This window comes from Alosa alosa, chromosome 19, assembly GCF_017589495.1.
Source record: "Alosa alosa isolate M-15738 ecotype Scorff River chromosome 19, AALO_Geno_1.1, whole genome shotgun sequence".
In the NCBI taxonomy this organism is placed as follows: Eukaryota; Metazoa; Chordata; class Actinopteri; order Clupeiformes; family Clupeidae; genus Alosa; species Alosa alosa.
Window position 1 is genome coordinate 29,951,345 of NC_063207.1, and position 22,027 is coordinate 29,973,371.

A 22,027-nucleotide genomic window follows, 5' to 3' on the forward strand; every position below is an offset into this window, starting at 1 on the left:
CCATCGCTCTTGAGTGTCACCAACCGCATTGAATGTTCCTCGTTCTTGATCCGTGTTCCGCTCCAGTGCCCTTTGCGCGCCACAGTGATGTTCCACGTTCCGCGTTCTGTGTTCAAGTCTCAGTGCCCAAGTCAACAGCATGGGCCAGCATGACATTCCCTTCAGTGGCAGTGCCAGCTCTAGACATCCAGCTCCAGAATGTGCTTGTGGTAAGAGGCTCTTCTGGCTCTAGGGCCAGGGTCTTACCCTTAAAATTTATGGAAGGAGCCTCTTTCGTAAATTTTGTTTTGTGATGCCATCAACATTCTCCAAAATGTCATAGCTACCAAAAACCATGAGAAGATCATCAGTGTCTTCAACAGACGTGATCTGTTGAAGAATATGATTGTCTTCTACTGGTTTGATGTAAATGTAAATAAAGCCATCTATTTGGATGACAGATAGATATTGGTGGCGTCTGTGTATTACGATGTGACATTCTGATGCAGGCTCTTCTAACAATATACATATGAAAGACCACTCAGTCTCTGATCAGATATATAGTTGAATTTTCCTTCATGCAGGTTTTTGGGTGAATCATTATGCTTCCCTCATATGTGTTCATTGTAGGAATAAGCCTGATCAACTCATTGCTAACCAGCATCAAAACCTGAACCTGCACTGTGTTGTCCAATCATCTGGATGTTGTGTGCTTGGGATTGTGTGTGTGTCTGTTTGCTTGCATGCCACAGTGCTTGTCCTCCTCATGCATCTTCATTCACTCCTGTGGAATAACAAAGAACAGAATATGAGCAAAGGAACAAGCAGATCTCAAGCAGACTTTAGAGCATGTCAAGTTTTAGAGTATCATGGCTATGTACTGTAAGCTAATGGTTGCCTACTTAATTATTAAGTTACTGTAATTGTAATATTGTCTATTTAAAACTGCCTTTAAATAGCATAGGGTATACTGCAGGCTGCAATTAAACAGTAAATGTACATTTCATTAATACATGAGTCAATTTCACATTAAGGTGCCTAACAGAGAACTGTAGTCTATATCCATAAAAGTGCCAGAATGTGTGGAGTAAACTGTGAAGGGCCACATTGTGTGTGTGTCTGTGTGTGTTTGTGTGTGTTCGTGTGTGTGTGTGTGTGTGTGTGTGTGTGTGTGTGTGTGTGTGTGTGTGTGTGTGTGTGTGTGTGTGTGTGTGTAGAAAACGCAGGTGAAACTGGAAGAAGAGGAGGAGGTGGAAGCAGAGAAGCAGCCAGATCCTCTCCATCAGCTCATCCTGCATTTTAGCCATAACGCTCTCACAGAGCGGAGGTAAACACACACGCCACGCGCGTGCACACACACACACACACACCACACACACACAATGCCCGACACACTCTCACACCTATTCACAGATATCTGTGCTTCCTCTTCCAGATCCCAGTCCCACCCACACACACAAATATTTGTGCTGCCAACACCAGACAGACAGAAGTCATACACATACACATGCTAACACTCCTGCTACCAAACCACAATCATGTCTTTTTGTATGTCTAACTTTTTCATTTTCAACATCCCAGGATCTTCTCCATTTTTTTCATTTATACTGTTTGTTTGGCACCTGACAAGCCTTGGATGTGCACACAGTTACACACTTTTTCCATATAGGTACCAACACATAGAAACACACACTCTAACTAACAGACTAACTGAAATCATACCTGGACCCTTGGCACACACTATGTTTGCTCCATCTGTGTTGAGGGGCAGTGTGCGTAGTGTGGGGGAGGGTGTGTCTGCTAGACTATGGATTTAGGAATCCAAGCAAAACAGAAATTGTTTTGCATTATACATATTGCTTTATTTCTCACATTTTATCCCAGAATAAAGTTATAAGCTTTTGATATGTTATAAATGTCTTTAAATGCAATTGCAATGTTTGCCTTTCAGTTAAGTTATAAGTGACTGCATGTGAGTGACTGTAATATGTATTACGTGTATATTATGTATGTTGAAATGTCATGGCCATGCTCTCCCTAGTTCTTTAGATGAGGACCCTCTGTATATAGCATACGCAGACATGATGGCAAAGGTAAGGAGGCCGAATATACTGTATTCAATTGTACTACCCATATAAGATTAGTCATGTAAAATATAGTAGTTAGTAAATGTTAAATAATTAACAGTAAAAATACTGTTGCATAGGGAAGACAGACAATCAACAAAAAGACTAGAATAGCTTTTGTGTCTTTTTGCAGATTGCAGTGCATGATTTTTTTATGGAAATGCATAATGCAAATGCATTGTTACATTTGAATGTATAAGTTATGTTTGAATGTAAATGTATGTTTTCCCCTGTCCTGTCCTGTCCTGTCCTGTCCTGTCCTGTCCATCTTCTGTGTTCTCAGAGCTGTGCAGAGGATGGAGAAGAGGACGAGGGAGAGGGCAAGACATTTGAGGTGGAGCATTTCACTTTAGAATGCTGGATATGTGTTTAGTGCAGCAGCTTCTGCATTGGAATAGCATTGGAATAAATGTATTTGTGTGTGTGTGTGAAATGACAGGAAAAGGAGATGGAGAAACAGAAGACCTTGTACCAGCAGGCCAGACTGCATGACAGAGGGGCCGCTGAGATGGCTCTGCAGATGATCAGTGCCAGCAAGGGTAGGGAGACAAACACACACACACACACACACACACACACACACACACACACACACACACACACACACACACACACACACGGGTACTGTATGTGCACACCAGGGACTGAAAACAGAATGATTTTCATTTTGGTTCGTTTTGAGCAAAAACATTATTTTTTCGTTCCTGTTGCAGGGTGCTAAGGCCTCTCCTCTAATGTTAACGGTTAATAACGTTCCTTTAAAAATGGCATTGTCTTTACAAATTGATTTATGGCCAGTGGCACATACTATAAGCTTTGCCCAACAGCCTTAAAGCTTAAATCAAAGCACATTCAATATCACGGCTAGCTGTTAAAATCACTGTGCTTGAATTAAGACATGGGGCAAGATTTGAAAGTAGGTAAGTACTATTAAATCTTAAAAAATGTCTGACAACAGACAAACAGAAAATGTCCTTGCTTTAAGCCCTGTAATAGCCTAACCTATGTGTGGTGCTACCAACTGCTAGCCTGGCTAGCGCCACCACTTCTCAATGAGACGTGGTCTGGGAACCAAACGTTCATTTTCTCGTATTTGAAAAAAATGCCCAGATCCGTTTATTGGGTGCCACGGATGTCTATCAAATGCGTCTGTGCATAGCTCATCATCATCTTGCTATCCCACCTATTCTGTGATTGGTTCCCTATCTCAGGCGAAAATTTGCTCCATGGTCTCCAGGCTGCCTTAGCAGCGTGAATCAAATCGCGCGCAAGGCAGCATGGGAACACCCAGGCTAACCAACTGCATGACAGTCCTATAGATCTTTTCCTAGTGTCTCTGGTAGCCTGTGTTATTTCACAAAATGTTTCAGTAATTTAGGCTACATACTTGGAAAAGGGAGTTAGATAGTGTTGGATATGAAAATCCTTTTTATTAACTAGTAGTTCTAGCCTATTATACAGGTAAGACACTGATTTATAACATCTGACTAAATTCATCCTATAAGGGGTCTGGGGAACACTGTGTGGACAGGTCAATTTCCAAGCCAATGGACTTTTGAATAATATTCAAACAACGTTAATCGGAACGATAAATACCGTTATTAACCGGTTATCTAAAATTGAAAATAACGTTTTTTACTCCAGAACAAGTGGAATTGGTTTTGTTCCCGTTTTCGGTTACTGTATGTTCATCCAAAAACTGTGTTCGTTTCCGCTTTTCATTTTCGTTCTTTGAACCGTTTGTAATAGCTGGTGCACACTTCAGTCACTCCCACAGGATGCTGATACCTGGATCAGTATCAGTATGTGCGTCATTGTTAACAATGGCTTTGGCAACAGTGTATTCATTCCCTGTGTTCATTGTCAAAGCAAATTTGAATTTTAATATCAGAGAGAGACAGACACACACACACACACACACACACACACACACACACACACAAAAGGCACATAGATCCTTAAATCACCCCCTCAAGGTCCTATTGACAACATAGGACACACACAATTGTGCTAACTCCTTGTCTCTGTGATAGGTCGATTGGATCCCATGGTGACGTACACTCTTAAGTTAGGCATCTCCATCCTCAACGGTGGCAACATTATCGTCCAGCAGGTAATACACAGCACTTTAGAGATAAACTCGCCTCACTTCATACCCAGATAGCTCTATAATGGAACTGTCTGCCCTGTAGAAAATGCTGGATTACCTGAAGGAGAAAAGGGACGTTGGCTTCTTCAAGAGCTTATCTGGGCTTATGCAATCATGCAGGTAAGACTGCTCAGGTGGGCTTTTCCTCCAGCACATTTCATTCATGGCTAACAGTTTACGTACTTGAGTCTAGAGTCCTAAAACTAATATTAGCATTAAGTGTGATGTACCTGTTGACCAGATTTATGTGTTTTGTGTCCACCTAAATAGACGCATCAAACTTTTGTCAATCAATCAGCAATCACACTGTGGTATATAATATGACATAATGTCAGTCTTTGACTGATAAGTAATATAAGAATGTAAAAGTAAACATTCAGTTACTGTATGCCTTTGTATTGACAGTACCATTGTGTATGTTATCTACATAATCTTACCACTGTAACAATGCTTTGATCCAACTTTGCAACCAAGTCAGTAGTTTTCACTGTATTTTGCCTTTTCCTTTGATTAATTGAGTGCTTCAGTGCTATTCATAACTTTATTCCCTCTCCAGTGTCTTGGACTTGAATGCCTTTGAGAGGCAGAATAAAGCAGAAGGTTTGGGCATGGTAACTGAGGAAGGATCAAGTAAGTATGAAGAACAGGAGGGTGAGAAGTCTCTTTCTTTTTTTCTCTTTCTCTCTTCAGACAAGGACAAACCTGGGTGAGGTAGTATAGTGTATAGTGTACAGTACAAGCAGCAATGATCTCTCCCGTCCACTGCTTTTCCAATGACACCATCATATATAACAATGGGACAATTTCCCGCTTGCTGACACCACATTACGAGCACTGGGATTGTCAAAAGCGCTGGTGACAGTAATGGTATTCAGAGCTGATATGAATCCTCCTGCAGGAAATTGCACCGACTCGAGAGGAAATTTCATTAGCCTGTAAAGGAGTCCTTTGAAAAGCAATCACTGAGTACACCAAGCCTCCTTTCTTACATAACGACAACAGCTGTGAAAGAGAATAGGAACAGATGCCTGCAGTGTATTCCAGAGGTATTAGGCTACAGTATGTGACTATCACACAGTGAAAGGGCTCTTTTTTATGCGCTTCAGATGTGAGAGTTAAAGGGTTTCTTGGACAATCCTCTGCGTCCCCATTGGTTATCCCTGGAGAAGTTAACATAGGCTAAGGGTTGCAATTTCTGTGAAGCCTGCTCAACCCCTGTTGTAATAATGCTGGACCATGGTTAACGTTTGTTGTTCCATTTGAATCAAGCCATTGTATAAAGTAATACTGAGTTAGTGTAAATGGATTGACACATCTGTAGCTGCAGCCTTAATTATATTTTTTTGGTTCAACTCAGTTCAAACAGAGGAGTACAAATGTGATTTGCCTTCTGCTTTGTGACTAGTGATGTTAAATTTGGCCGCTCTGTTCAAAAATCCTTTCAGTTGAATAGCAGACACTTGGAGTGTAACTGCTGAAGTACCTGTGTGGGCTAGGCAGCACAACACAATTAACACAAGAGAGGCAGTGCATGGACTGGGAGCAAACAGAGTTTGTGCAGAATGGATTATTGTACATTCTATTGATTGAGAGTTTTGTCACGATCCTTTTTTACACACAGTGGGATAGTTGTGTATCTTTTTATTTTCCATAAAACATGTTTAGTATGCTGCAGCACAACCGTGTTTAGTAGGCGGCTATAGCACAATCAGTAAAAACTGCCAGCCACACATTGATTTATTTGATGTCAGACACTGAATTCCCTTAAGCAGCTCAGTCAAGGGAGAAGGAACAGTGTACAGGCAAATTGAAAGCCCTCAAAGAGTTTTGTGGCAGAGTGCCTCCATTTTTCCTTGACTTCTCTGTCAGTTTCCAGTTTTAACACTCTCACAGAACATGCATTAGAAGATTTCTGGACTATCTGAAATGACTGATTGTCTGTTGACAATTTAGATAGTAAAATCATCAAACCTTTTGCTGTTGTACAAGAACATGGTACAGCATTAATAATACAACATCTTGTGGAAAGCCTTTGGTTTGCAGAGATAAGCTTCACTCATTGCATGTGTGCCACTGTATGTGTGTTCATCTAGCTGGTGAATGGGGTTGTTCCCTGAGTCTTGTATGTGGACACTTTTGTCTGGCAGAGTATAGCGTCACCTCCAGCTAGAGTGCACTGTGAGAGGGAACACACACTACAAATCACCATGCCACTATAGGCCATTGAGTTCATTCGCAATAACGCAATTTAAGTTTTAATGCGTCTGCATACATAATTCAGCTCATTTTCACCTCATGTTACCAGGCATAAGTGATGGCAGTCCAATAATGTCTCTCGCCTCCAGTTCAACACTTTGGTGCCTTAAAAAGCAGTAAAACAATAAATCCTCTGACAAATACTAACTCTTGAAACTCAGTAAATGTGTGTTCAATGTCGTCTGGTTAGTGATGTCAGTACATATATATTTATATCTATCTTTCTCTGTTTGTTCCTACTTCCTGTTACTGAAATTCAATGTCTTCTCCTTTGCTTATGTCTGCTGTTATGTTTGTTTGTTTGTTTGTTTGTTTGTTTCTTCCTGTCATTTTCTTTAACTCATCGGTTGCAGTCAACGTGAGTGAGCGGGGTAAATACATGGTTTAGATTCTTCTCATTCCCTTAGTGCTGCATCTCCCCCTGCCCCTCTTCCCCATCTCTCTTGAATGCAGTGATCAATTGCTCTGGTCTGCAGGAACTTCATGCATGCTTGACAGCCATATGACAAGAATGTATAACTCCCACAATAAAATACAGATGAAATAGGTCTATCACATGCAGATAGATCTGAATCTCTTCCTTGTATTGCACAAATGCTTTGTGTGTTGATAAATATCTCATATAGACATTGATGACATTAATTCATATAACACATTCAGAGGGATCTCTTATCTGCCTCTCTACTCAACTAGCACTCCCTTTTTAACTTTGATCCTGTCCTTCCTCTGCATTTTGGCAGTACTAACCATGTATCCATTGAAAATAAGAATAAAAAGCACCCAGACTTTAGAAACAAGCAAACAACAGCATTATCTATCTGGGTATCTTTTTTATTCCTATTTTCCAATGCTCAGAATGATACAAGCCCTGGTGAGAAAGTGTATTGATGCTCAATGGAGCTGCACAGTGGCTCTTTTAGAATGATGTCTGTGAACATGAGTCCAGTCTTCATCTCAGGCTGGGGAAGCGAGAGCTATTGCACTACCCGTGAATGAGACCGAGGGGCATGAGGAAGCGGATATGAATGACTGTACTGTACCATCCTCCCCTTCCCCCAGGGGAATTGAGTGCATATTCTTTAACATAACCTCCTGTCTTTGAAAGGTTCGAAGGTTCTTCAGAATGATGAATTCACAAAGGATCTGTTTAGGTTCCTTCAGCTGCTGTGTGAGGGCCACAACAATGGTAAGTTTCCTCCTTGGTTATCAACCATAAAAGAGACTTTACACAAACACACTTTACACAAACTGTTCTTTAGTTGCTATACTATATTACTATAGTTAATACTTAATTGCTTAATACTTAATTGCTGTACTTATACATGTTTAAAATATGTGCTTGAGCATACTGTAATATTTTAAGTTGACATGTCTAGAGCCTGTAACAACTTAAGATATGCAAAAGCTTTTTACAAGCATTACAGTAAATCGAATGTGATAACAACATGCAAATGATGTGGCAACCTGTTTAATGTGGCAATAAGAGGGAAGCAACTACAAAATCCCAATTATTTTTTGGTCCTGGTTACCTGGTCTGAATTCATCTTCCATTGCCCTTTTTGTCTTAAGACTTCCAGAATTTTCTGCGGACTCAGACTGGAAATACAACCACAGTGAATATTATCATCAGCACTGTGGACTACTTACTTCGATTGCAGGTATGAATCACGTTCCTCCCAAACTCATAGGGCCTAATTTAAGTGATGGTCAAAAAATAAAGCCAGGATATGAGCAAAAATGAACTAAAGCTATTTTAATAATAAAAGCATTTTGTTGATTTAGTACCATGAGCAAAATTCCTAAGCACATACATGTACATGGGTCGATCAAGACAATTCTCCCACACACCACGCGATAGCTGTAATTCATGTGAAACACACTGCCCAACTTAGGCCTTTGCCCATGATTGAAATTGGAGCCTACTACGCATACTCATCTTCAATAACCACCACAGAGAAAAGAAATTCACTGCACTGAGCTCATCTGTCACAGTCTGGTTGTAAGAGTAGCAACAACAGTTCATATTGGCTGTGATTTTGTCATGTGGACAATTGCTTCCTTCCTCAGGAGTCGATCAGTGATTTCTATTGGTACTACTCTGGGAAAGATGTGATGGACGAGGCTGGACAGAGAAACTTCTCCAAAGCTCTGGCGGTGGCCAAGCAGATCTTCAACTCCCTCACAGAATACATACAGGTAAGCCACACATACAGCACTTTACAGCAGCAGCTCATGCATATGCTTCTTATCTCAAGCTGTCATGGTATTGAATAAGTAAAAGCAAATGTACTTTAGCACTTCAATGTACTCAGTAGAGTAGCATTTGGCTCACTAATAAAGGCTTGCTACAGCATATTTACAACTGGACACTGCTGCCTCAAACACCTATTTAAATTGGTTGTTAAGTCAGCCCTCTGTACCTCCATAAATGACCATGAGCTGGCATCAGTTCTGCTCTCATTTCTTGGACTTTTTTACTTTTTTTACGTTTTTTTTACAAGCATCCTGATCTCTTTCTCTCCCTCAGGGTCCATGCATAGGGAACCAGCAGAGTCTGGCTCACAGCAGGCTGTGGGATGCAGTGGTGGGATTCCTCCATGTGTTTGCCAACATGCAGATGAAGTTGTCGCAGGTATCCTCCATTACATTGCATTACATTTGGCTGATGCATTTTCATCCAGAGATGGGGATGTGTTATCGAGTCCCCTATTAGTCTGTGTTGCTATTGCAGAGTTATATGATGTATTTTATAATGATGTGTGACATACAACATCAGTGCCTTATTAGCACACTTGACCTTTTCAGTCGTGTGGCTTACTGTCAGACTGTGTGTGTGTATGGCCACAGCATTTAATCTGCCACTAGGGGGCCCCCTTGGTTCAAGGAACAAGGAGGCTACAAAGGCCGAGGCGCTGGAATATCAATCTCTCAGTTTTATATCTTTGTTTACGAGTGCAGATGCAGACTGGGCCATATGTCATAGAAAGAATAGGTCACAAAACACTGGGCGCAGGCACAAACACCCACCCACCCACACACCCACCCACACACACACACACACACACACACATAGCTGGACAGGCCGACAGACACTAATCCACACACACTCCCACACACAGAGCCCCATTCATACTATAAGTGACTATCAAAAGCTGACTGGCAATCAGGGGCCAGATCGGCGGGCGGTGGGATGGCTGCTTGATTAACCTAATCAAAGGGCCTCCTGTCAGATTTACGGCGCTCTGGGAGCCCCAGAGGCTAGAGCCCCGTGGTGGCGGGGATGGCTCCAAGACCCCCAGGATGAGTCAGCCGCCGACAGCCATCTGCTCTCGCTGACCGCAATGACATTAGCCAGGGCCGGTGATGGATGGATGGGCTCGCCTGGGGAGCGCTGGCCGGTGCCGCCAACCTAGAGTGGAGCTGTGATGTGTGGCGAAATGCCACTCACAAGTATTAGATGCCTGCCAGTCTCATTTTGTCTTGTTTCATCTCATCCTGGACACACCCGTTTGACCTCTCCTGGGCACATGTTGAGTTTTTTTTTTTTTTTTAATGATGAGGGATGATTTGCATTGTCTGGTTTGGAAATAACTATATGTTGCACATTATTGAATTAATTGATGTTGTGTTGTGTTGACCAGTTTGAGGTCCATGTAGGTGGACAGTGTTGGAGAGTTAGAGAGGACATTGTTGTTGTAAAGTAGTGTTTTTGGGTTTTAATTAGGCTGTAATCATCTCTTTGTTTGTTTTCCCCACAGGACTCGAGCCAGATAGAGTTACTAAAGGAGCTGATGGATCTGCAGAAGGACATGATTGTCATGATGCTATCTCTTCTGGAAGGTTCCATCATGAAAAATCTCTCTCTGGATCTCTCTCACACAACCCATCTCCATACTTCTCTCTCTTTTCCTCTCCCTGTCTTTCTCTCTTACACTTTCTATCAAATATGCATACGTATCACACACCTCCACAAACACACCCCCACACACACACACACACACACAGGCTAGAAGAGACACACAAACACACACACAGATTAGAAGCCATTCATCTTTTTGCTCATTGCACAGTACAGGCACAAGCCTATGAAATGTAGAGAGAACTAGTGAGATGCTAAACCATATGCCACCATCTTGGTCTTCTAACACACACACACACACTCTCTCTCTCTCTCTCTCTCTCTCTCTCTCTCTCTCTCTCTCTCTCTTTCTCTCCATTTCCCACTATCAGACATACTCTCTGTGTCCTCTATCTCTCTGGAGCCAAAGTGAGCAGATTGAGCGGGTTTATAATTGCTGTGCTAATAAGGTTAGCGGTAATTGTGATCCTCATTACTGGTGATGGATTCAGAGGATGCCACAGATGCTTATGATACTTTAGTCTTCGCAACAGAATAAACACACACAACTCTTGAACCCTTACTGTACATGCCATAGCTGCTGCATTTACAAATATGCAGCTGCCATAAGTTATTTATGAGCACATCATTGTCATGGACTTTAAATCTGTTGTTAAATAATAATGGTTGCTGCATAGACAGTTCTCTATCAAAATCAAAATATGCCCTATCCATCAAATTGATATTGATGTCTTGTGACAGTTATGTTCAATGAATGGAACGGGATTTGGAAAAGACTTTAGGGTTAACAGGAAGGACATTAATAATTAGCATTTGATATGTAATATGTTGAAGGTTTTTAACAAAACTGTACTCCCTATATTCTGTCTAGGTAATGTGGTGAATGGGACCATTGGGAAACAGATGGTGGACACACTTGTGGAATCGTCCAGTAACGTGGAGATGATCCTTAAGTTCTTCGACATGTTCCTTAAGTTAAAGGACCTAACTACCTCAGACAATTTCAAGGAGTATGACCCCGACAGCAAAGGGGCCATCTCTAAGAAGGAGTTCCAGAAGTCCATGGAGAACCAGAAGCAGTACTCGCAGTCGGAGATCGAGTTCCTCCTCTCATGTGTCAAGGCCGACGAGAACGACATGTTCAACTACGAGGAGTTCGTAGAGCGCTTCCATGAGCCTGCCAAGGACATCGGCTTTAACGTGGCCGTGTTGCTCACAAATCTCTCGGAGCACATGCCCCACGATGGCCGTCTGGCCGCCTTTCTGGACCTGGGCGAGAGCCTGCTGAGCTACTTCGAGCCGTACCTCGGCCGCATCGAGATCCTGGGCAGCGGCAAGCGCATTGAGCGCGTCTACTTTGAGATCAGTGAGTCGAGCCGCACGCAGTGGGAGAAGCCGCAGGTGAAAGAGTCCAAGCGGCAGTTCATCTTCGACGTGGTCAACGAGGGCGGTGAGAGCGAAAAGATGGAGCTCTTCGTTAACTTCTGCGAGGACACCATCTTCGAGATGCAGCTGGCCTCACAGATCTCCGAGCCCGACGCCCTGGAGCGTCCTGAGGAGGACGAGGAAGATGACGTGGCCAGCGTGGCCGAGGAGGCTGACGAGGATGACGAAGACAATGCTCTGGAGTCATCCTCTGCATTTGCCGTCGCCTGCGTCTCCATGAAGAAGAGCCTCTCAGGCTTCTGGAAACTTCTGACCTTCAAGAGCATGTGCCGGCAGTACAAGCGCTTCCGGAAGATGAGCGTGCGGGAGATGGTGCGTGGGTTCTTCTCCTTCTTCTGGGTGATCTTCACGGGCCTCTTCCGCTTTCTCTACAGCCTTGTCTGGGGCTTCTTTCACATCCTGTGGAGCTCCATGTTCGGTGGTGGCCTGGTGGAGGGCGCCAAGAACATGAAGGTGACGGACATCCTGGGCAATATGCCCGACCCCACGCAGTTCGGCATCCACGGCGATGTGCTGGAGGCCGAGAAAATGGAAGCATGCGAGGGGGCGCTCTCGGTTACTGAGATGGCGCAGAACGCTGCCGCCGACCAAGCTGAGGCCGACCTCATGGCCGAGCTGCTCAACATCCAGCCCAAGAAGGAGGGGGGCAAGCACGTGGAGCCAGGGCTGGGTGACGTCTCTGAGGTGGTGGGGGTGGACGCACCATCCATAGCAGCAGCTGTGAGGCAGAAGAAGGCTCAGGTTAATTTCAGCTCTATCTATCTATTTTGATTGTCATTTATGGAAGACTACAGTATGTTCATTCTTTTCCAGTTAACCTTCAAGCACCTTAGTTCTAGTTCTCCCCATTGACATTAAACTGTACCTGCTCCTGTTTTTGATTGGTTACAAAATAGTAATAGGAAGTGGTATCCATATCTAGTCTGTTTGTGAGATGTGTGTGTGTTTTCTTCCACAGAAGGAAGCAGCCCATAAGAAGGCAGAGGCAGAGGCTGAGAGAGAACAGAGAGAAGGAGAGAAGACAGAGTGAGTGCTTCCGCTCAAAACCCACAAACTAAACATACATGGGGTCAATGTTCTTGTTTTTTGAGGAACAGCACTGTGTAGCATTCTGTTGGTCCTAAATAGTTTCCCATAAATTGTCATTCATGTACAATGGATGCAATGTAATGCAATATGATACTATGATTCACACATTTCTGTTAATTTGTCCAGCCTGGAGGACGGGGAGAAGAAGGATCTGGACAAGAACAGAGATGAAACCCCCCCAAATACACCTGCAGAGGAGGAGAGGAGGCTCCACAAGAACCGTCCCCGGCAGAAAGAGGGGCCACCGGAGGCCTTCATGGCCAGCTTCTTTGCAGGCCTTGAAATCTACCAGACGAAGATGCTGGTATGTATTATTAGATCTCAGTCTCATCTGTTGATTATATATCTAAACCAGCTCGCTACACAGTAAATTATTTCATTCCATCACCATATTTGGCTATGATTGCTGTATTGTTGGCTTACCACTTCATTGGATATTAGCCAGTTAAGAGACAACTGATTGGACTGATTTTAAGTTCTTAGATTTTATTGTTTTTATGTTCAGGCCTATATGTTTTATGAGTTTTAGCTGTGCATTGATTAGCTTCAACTGTGAAGCACTTTGATAAAACCTCAAATGTGCTACTGTGTAGTAGTAAATGTGACTATTATACCATTACACCATGCTCAGGCTATGGTTTGCATTGATGAGATGGGATGGGTTGAGGAAAGTGATGCATGGTTATAGATAGATATGCATGGTTTGAGATACGCATGTTTTTTTCTTTTCAGAACTACCTGGCAAGGAACTTCTACAACCTCCGATTCTTGGCCTTGTTTGTGGCTTTCGCTATCAACTTCATTCTGCTGTTCTATAAGGTAAGATGACACTCAAATCCGGTCACACTTTACTTGTATGGTGTCATAGACTATGTATAGATGCTCAGATCATAAACAAACTCTCTTTTCACAATATGTAACCCGCAATTTGGTGGTTAAGATGGTGGTTAAGGTGAGGTATTTTGTCAACCAAAAATTTAATAATTTGAAGGAACGCAAATTTCAGGAGTTCTGTAAACAGCTGTATAGTATGCAGGTGTAGGTGGATTATCCAAGTAAAGTGTTAACCAGTCTTTTGTGGAGGCTGGTCTTCCTCCCACCACCCCACACACACACACACACACACACACACTCAAACACGTTCTCTCTCTCTCTCTCCCTCTCTTTCACTCACACACACACACACACACTCTCATACACATATAAAACACACACACATGCAGGTGACAGGAGAGGACTCTGAAGAGGAGGACCCGTGGAACGGGGGCCAGGTGGAGGAGGAGGAGGGGGCGATGGAGTACTTTGTGCTGCAGGAGAGCACAGGCTACATGGCCCCAACGCTGCGCTTCCTGGCTGTACTGCACACCATCATCTCTTTCCTATGCGTTGTTGGATACTACTATCTCAAGGTGAGGAGCTGGCCTCTGCAGGGATGGACTATATAACAGGATTTTGTCCTAAATAATATTCAATTATATGATTTAGGGCAAATAATAATGTTATGTTATCTATAAAAACATAAAAATAAAATTACACAAAATTATATATTATGAAAGATAATATGAAAAGAAAGTTATCATTATGTATTATGTTGTGCTGTGTTCAAGTGTCAAGGAATAGCACTATATTCTGTAGGCCAATTGTAGGCATTTGTTTCATCATAGCTTCTGCTTCTGATAATATCTAAAGATTGTGCTGTTTTTGACAGTTGTGTTTACATTTTATTGAGTTCTACGATCAAATGCTAATTTGTTGGCCGGGTTTTGCTATCTCAAGGTAGGCTGTTGATTTCTGTTGGGTTTTATATAATGTACCATGTTGTTTTCTGCCAGGTTCTACCATCTACAGACATTGTGTCTTTATCAGGCAGAGGAGACATGTTTATTCTGCTTGCACCTCAAATTGAACACATTGAAATTGCTTGACAGGGCAGCTGATTGAAACTTGTCCCGTCATGTACAAGTACATCACAAAGCCATCTCGCACACGCACAGACACACACGCATGCGCACACACAGATTGAGAAGGAGATTGAAACCAGAACATCACTGTTTTTCACTGTGCGTCATGTACCACTCAGATGAGTGTGTGTGTTAATCTCCGTTGACCTGCTGGTCTGTGTGCACTGAAGGTGCCTTTGGTGGTATTTGAGACAGAAAGTGATCACCAGAAAGCTGAAGAGCATACACGCATTCACAAACACACACACACACACACACACACACACACACACACACACACACTGACCTGCTGGCTTTGTGTGTGCGCTGAAGGTGCCTTTTGTGTTTTAAGTGAGAGACAGAGATCACCAGGATGCTGGAGTTCACACTTTCTCTCTTTCTCTCTCTCTCGCTCTCTCTCTCTTCCTCTCTCTCTCTCTCACACATACACACACACACACACACACACACACTGACATGCTGTGTGTGTTGAAGGTGCCTTTGGTGGTGTTCAAGAGGGAAAAAGAAATCGCCAGGAAGCTGGAGTTCGATGGCCTCTACATCACTGAGCAGCCCTCGGACGACGACATCAAAGGACAGTGGGACCGGCTGGTCATCAACACACCGTAAGTGACCACAATAAAAACAAAACCAGACAGGGCCGTAGCAAAGAGCAGATTCCTTGAGTTCAGCGCTGAATAGAATATTTCAGCTTGAAACATACATGTTGGCCATTTTGTTCAGCCAATCAGCATTTGATTTGATTGGTTGTTGAGCTCAAATATCAACAACCTTTCATCAGAATGACTGGATTACTCTATCTTTCAGTAACAAGCATTACCACCTGACATAAAATATCAGAATGACAGGATTACTCTATCTTTCAGTAACAAGCATTACCACCTGACATAAAACATCAGAATGACAGGATTACTCGTTCAGTAACAAGCATTACCACCTGACATAAAACATCAGAATGACAGGATTACTCTCGTTCAGTAACAAGCATTACCACCTGACATAAGACATCAGAATGACAGGATTACTCTATCTTTCAGTAACAAGCATTACCACCTGACATAAGACATCAGAATGACAGGATTACTCTATCTTTCAGTAACAAGCATTACCACCTGACATAAGACATCAGAATGACAGGATTACTCTATCTTTCAGTAACAAGCATTACCACCTGACATACTGTAAGGCATACTGTAGTTGTTAGTAAATGTGGCTGGTTTCTACAAAGTAACCTCTGCAATTGGATCATGGAACTATGTAAATGTTTTCTCAAAGACACCCAGTCTAAAGTGTTTATTTAGATTGTTTCTTACTCCTTTGTTTGTTTGTTTGTTTGTTTGTTTGTTTTCCCTTTCATCCAGATCCTTCCCAAACAACTACTGGGATAAGTTTGTCAAACGCAAGGTAAGTAAGAAAAAAACCTTTTGAGATTGAACCTTTTTTTTCTGTGAACTGTACTTTAGATGACTTTGTTTATACCAGAGCCTTTCATCTCTCTGAGGCAACTAAAAAACACAGCTCTGCATTCAAAAATGCACACCGTTCAACTCTTCAAAAGTTGATAGTGTCACTACAAAATCACACACACTACCAACCCCACTGGGTAACAGTTGACTTCCATAAGGCTCTCATGAGCATGTACAGTGCATACAGAAAGTATTCACAGTGCTTCACTTTTTCCACATTTTTTCATCAGACTCATCTTAAAATGGATTCAATTATTTATTTTTTCTCATCAATCTACACACAATACTCCAACACCCCACAAAAAAGCTAGTGTTTGGACTGTTTTGTAAATGTATAAAAAATAAAAGACTGAAATATACCATTTACATTAGTATTCACAACTTTTGTTATGACGCTTGCCATTGAGCTCTGGTGCATCCTACTTTTATCAGTGGTCCTTGAGATGCTTCTACAACTTGATTGGAGTCCACCTGTGCCTAAATGAATTTACTGGACATTATTAGGAGAGGCATACATCTCTTTATATAAGGTCTCACAGTTGATGGTGTATGTCAGAGTGAAAACCAAGCCACGTGGTCAAGATAATTGTCCGTAGACCTACGAGACAGGGTTGTGTGATGACACAGATCTGGGGAAGGGTCCAAGAAAAACTTTGCAGCATCGGAAGTGCCCAAGTAGCCTCCATCATTCTCAAATGGAAAAGTTTGGAGCAACCAACAGTCTTCCTAGATTTTCCTAAATAAATAATTGAATCCATTTTAAGATGAGTCTGAAACGTAACATAATGCACCTTAATAAATGTGCCATTACAATTGGCGTCTGCACCTCTTCCACCATCATTTCATTCCTCAGTCACTGGCTCCTCCTGCAGCAAGCTGCCTCCCGTCCGTCTCTCCTCTCCAGTGGTCTCTGCTCTTCTACCTGTCTAGATAATGATACCACACAGGCTCTCTGTTCTACACTAAGCTCTTGTACTCTACCCTGTGTACTCTGGTCACCACACCCACTCGACATAACCATGGCTGAATTCTACCCATTGAATGCTGCACACTGACCTCTGAGCTGCTGAGAGGAAATAGCACAAAACTAGAACACCTTCTGATGTCACAAGCTAGCAGTCATTACAGTCCTTTTTACAATGAGAAGCTCCACAGTGCTACTGACACTCAGAAACTCTACTCAACCTTCCACCTCCTCACACAACCAACACTCCATCTTCACAAAGCAATTCTACTACATGCCTCTCTCTGTCTCGTCCAGCTAAGGCCGCAACAAAGCACGCCATGCAGCAATCCTAGTCTCCTGCTTTTTTTTTGCACAACAACCCTCTCATTGATCTCTAAACTCCTAACGTGTAGCCATCCTACTACATACCCGCTGGAATCCTGTCCAACCAACCTCTTCTAAACGTCTTCTCCTACCATCACACCAGCAAGTGTGATTAATGTGATTAATGCTTCACTGGCCTCTAATAGATTCCCTATTGCATTCAAACTGGCTTGGATAACACCATTGCTTAAAAGCCTTCTAAATCCCACTCAAGTGGAGAACTATCCTACTTGACTGGACAATCATTCATTGTTTCATAGTAAGGACAAATGTCCACATCTCAACACCCTGTTACAGGGGTGTTCCAAGGCTTGGTCCTGGGGCCCCTTCTCTTTGCAATGTAAAACACCTCACCAGGCCTGTTTATTCGGTGGCGTGTTGTCTGGCACTGCTGCCCCTAAGACACACACCAATCTAGACTATTCTCATGTAGTTCCCCAATGGTGGAGCAAGCTACCAAGTGGTATCAGATCAGGGACATCCCTCTCTATCTTCAAGAAGCTCGAGGACCCAACTCTTCTGAGAGTAACTCCTCTTAACAAATCTAACAACCCATCACACCTAACATGCACTTATCATGCACTTCCTTTCCTCTACTTTCTTTTGCCTCCTCCCTCTACCTCTGCCCCCTTTGATTACAAGTTGATTAGTAATTTCATCCTACGGTAGTCTTGTAGTGTTTGTAAAGTAATTTGTTACCCTATGGTGTCTTGAATGTTAATGCTCATTTTGTAACTTGCTTTGGATAAAAGTGTCTGCTAAATTAGTAAATGTAAATTACAGATGGAATGCCTCTTGTTCAGATAAATTTGGATAGATTGTTCAACTGGAAGTTATTGTATCAAATTTGTACTATAAGTGTTATTTCTGTAGCACAGAACACTGAACAAGCACTGAACCCATTCTGAGATAAGAGTGCCTTATACAAATAGATAATAATGGAAGGCACACTAGTAGTCTGATACCCTCTCTTGCATTCACCTCAGCATTCTAAGAGTTTCTTATCGACCTTCACATATCTGTGGAAACACTCCCAGGGATCTTATGCAGCAACCTTGAGCTGTGTTTGTTTTTCTCCTCCGTGTGTGTGTGTATGTGCGTGTGTGTGTGTGTGTGTGCGTGCGTGCGTGTACACCCACCGCAGGTGATCAATAAGTACGGGGATCTGTATGGTGCTGAACGCATTGCTGAGCTCCTGGGCCTGGATAAGAGTGCGCTTGACTTCAACCCCACAGAGGAGGCCGTGGTGAAGGAGGCGTCACTCGTCTCCTGGTGAGAATGTGCACTACACACACATGCTCATGTGACAAGTGAGCTGTTGGGAGTTAGACATGTTAGACAATCACATACTCTCCCACAGCACACACACACTCTCACACACACACACACACACACGAAACACATTCACACAAACACATTCACACAACTCTACATACACACAGACACACATTGGAACATTGATAGTTAAATATCTACGAAATATCTACAAAAAACATATGTGCATGCAGTGAAGTGAGTATTGGGGTCGGTGTTTGGGGTTTTAAACATGCATGACACACGCTTGGGCAGGTGAAGGCAGGTGAAGTGAGGTGAGCTGTTGAGTTTGTTCTGAGAGCATGTGGTGAACACACCTGTTCATGCGCTGCAGGGAGGTGCTGGGAGGTGCTGCTGCATTGTGTCAGGGTTGCAGTCGAGAACGAGGCACACTTAAACTTGAAACCAGGAATCTTTAATGCAAATGAACACTACAACCACGAAACAACATCAATGACCAACAGGGGACTGAGGGAGACAGAGGGTTTAAATACACAGGGGTTAAACAAGGCTAACAAGGCACAAGTGGACAAGAAACAAGAGACATGTGAACACAGGGCTGGAAATTATAATTAAACTAGCAGACTAATAATGAGGAACAGGTGAGGGGCGGAGACACAGGGAACTGAGACATGGCAAGACAAACAAAGGTGCACATGGCTGACAGGAACTAAAACACAGGGACAGGAAGTAAACACAGGAGCACATGGCACAGGAGGTAAACAAAGGAGGGACAGGGAACACAGGATTGTTACACATTGTTATTGAGAGCATGCACTACATACACCTGTTAAAAAGGTGTCTGCATCTTTAATGTGAGGTGAAGTGAACTGGTGGAAGAGCATTTGTTGGGAAATGTGTTAGAAATGTGTTGGAGCATTCACTGAATAATAAGCCTGTTTTCTAGAGTGAGCTTGATGTGATGCAGTGCATGGCCAGAGTAAGGAGTCAGTGTTGGGCATTGGTGTTGAGTGTCTGCACTATTGTACATGAACCTATTTTCTGGAGTGAGGCTGTTGTAAGTTAGTGATGTGTTGTTGAGAACATGTCATGGCATGTTGTTGAGAACATTGTCTCCGAACCATCGCTTTAAGTCTGATCCTATTAAATCGTGGGACCCTGTATCTGCAGTTTGATAGTAACAATTTAAACTCACTGTTTATAAATCATTAGGATTAGACTTAAAGCGATGGTTCGGAGTAATTTCACTCTAGGGTCCTTTGCACCATGACCCCGAGCCAAACGCCCTCCAAGAACCTGTTTTCCTTTGGTCGAACCCTGGTCGAGTAGCGCTGTCAGAAACTAATGACTTTCTGCAGGCGTAATGGAACCAACTTAGTATCTCGTAAATGACCCCACTAATAATGCCCTGAATGGTACGAAACTTCTACAGTTGTACAACTCTGTTCTTTACTCATAAAACGAGGCATTGCAAAGATGTAAGTACACCTGGAGTTTATTTAAATAACACTTGCCTGATAACTTCTACTCTGCTGCTATCTATCGCTGCGTCAACGTTACTTCAGTGATTTGGGAAAAGCCCGTAAAAGTCCTGGCAGGAAGCTATTACATCAAAGTTTTTTGGTATATCCAGTTTTTAAGATTATTTTCCAGGGTTTTTCCATTAGTGTTAACTAATAATTTCTGCAAACTGGTATTACAGCAAAATATTAGTGCATTCCTGGATCTACAACTTTATGCATGCTTCCTGCCAGGACTTTTACAGGCTTTTCCCAAATCACAGAAGTAACGTCTACGCAGCAGTAGATAGTTAGCCTGACGAGCCAGACCCACATTAAAATGTAGGGTTTGGGCACTCACCGTTCGCAGTGCTCAGCCAGAGGGGCGGGATAATCGGTTGTCTTTCAAATTCCCTCTGCACGCAATAGGACAGTGCTATGAGTCCCATGCGTTTTCCCACCAGCGGAGCTAGTGGGCTAGTTCAAACGTTTGCCAACTTAAAAAAAGCTTAACTCGTGTCACATTGTTCGCCAACAGCAACATCCATCTTCTTTGTTTTCAAGTAGCAGGGAATTCAAGCCAAACCGTTGCAACTCTGCCATCAATCATTATGTTAAGCCCGCCTAACGACTCTATACATGATTTGATTGGTCTGATAGAAGTTAAAATTTTTCGAGCTCACAAGCCAATGGAGAGTTCCTAGACTAGCCCTGGAAGCAAATGTAATTTGCTGCTGCTAGGGTGAGTCTAGATTTCTAGGCTAGTAGATAGTAGCAGATAGTAGCATCCATCAGGCAAGTGTTATTTAAATAAACTCCTGGTGTACTTACAAACTTTTCAATGCCTCGTTTTATGAGTAAAGAACATAGTTGTACAACTGTAGAAGTTTCGTACCATTCAGGGCATTATTAGTGGGGTCATTTACAAGATACTAAGTTGGTTCCATTATGCCAGCAGAAAGTTTATGCCTGCAGAAAGTCATTAGCTTCTGACAGCGCTACTCGACCAGGGTTCGACCAAAGGAAAACAGGTTCTGGGAGGGTGTTTGGCTCGGGGTCATGGTGCAAAGGACCCTAGGGTGAAATTACTCCGAACCATCGCTTTAACCACTCTATTGTGCACCATCCTAAAGCTTATTATTGAACCTAAATCAACATCACATATTTGATGCAGGTATACTTATCTTTTGTCTGCTGTGATTGATGTGTAAATGTATTGTGTGGTCAGTTGTAATGTATGTCTTTATGTCGCTTTCACAAATGGAGCTGCTATGCTATAGATGCAAGAAAAAATTCAGACGTGTCTGACAATAAAGCATTACCCATCTATCTATCTATCTATCTAGCTAGCTATTCCATTTACCTGTTCATACTCTGGAATGAGGTGTTCTAAGTTGGTGTTGATGTCAGTGTTGCAGCATCAACACTAGCATGAAGTGCGTAGTGAGGTGTTAGAGTAACTGATGTGGAGGTGCATGAGTCACCTCTCTGTGTGAAACCGAGACTTTTCATCTTTCCAGGTATTTTATGGTAATATCAAGGAGATTGGTGAATAGGCCAGAGGATGATTAAGTGGTCGGCTGCTTCCTATA

At 42.7% G+C, this 22,027-nt stretch overlaps 1 protein-coding gene across 13 annotated transcripts in view; it reads left to right on the top strand.

The window, feature by feature from the left end:
* Positions 1-22,027, top strand: part of LOC125284383 (ryanodine receptor 3-like) — a 200,840-nt gene that overhangs the window by 166,867 nt on the left and 11,946 nt on the right. For 6 of the 13 annotated variants that reach the window (XM_048228300.1, XM_048228307.1, XM_048228302.1 and 3 more), the window contains 21 exons: positions 1,197-1,306; positions 2,021-2,072; positions 2,389-2,439; positions 2,545-2,644; positions 4,139-4,218; positions 4,298-4,374; positions 4,811-4,884; positions 6,864-6,881; positions 7,616-7,696; positions 8,080-8,168; positions 8,578-8,706; positions 9,038-9,142; positions 10,269-10,350; positions 11,241-12,556; positions 12,774-12,841; positions 13,031-13,208; positions 13,637-13,723; positions 14,128-14,313; positions 15,340-15,470; positions 16,227-16,269; positions 18,806-18,933. In XM_048228300.1, the coding sequence (XP_048084257.1) occupies positions 1,197-1,306; positions 2,021-2,072; positions 2,389-2,439; positions 2,545-2,644; positions 4,139-4,218; positions 4,298-4,374; positions 4,811-4,884; positions 6,864-6,881; positions 7,616-7,696; positions 8,080-8,168; positions 8,578-8,706; positions 9,038-9,142; positions 10,269-10,350; positions 11,241-12,556; positions 12,774-12,841; positions 13,031-13,208; positions 13,637-13,723; positions 14,128-14,313; positions 15,340-15,470; positions 16,227-16,269; positions 18,806-18,933 (3,185 nt within the window). The remainder of the gene's footprint in view (positions 1-1,196; positions 1,307-2,020; positions 2,073-2,388; positions 2,440-2,544; positions 2,645-4,138; positions 4,219-4,297; positions 4,375-4,810; positions 4,885-6,863; positions 6,882-7,615; positions 7,697-8,079; positions 8,169-8,577; positions 8,707-9,037; positions 9,143-10,268; positions 10,351-11,240; positions 12,557-12,773; positions 12,842-13,030; positions 13,209-13,636; positions 13,724-14,127; positions 14,314-15,339; positions 15,471-16,226; positions 16,270-18,805; positions 18,934-22,027) is intronic. The other 7 variants (XM_048228301.1, XM_048228308.1, XM_048228312.1 and 4 more) reach the window with 3 other exon arrangements.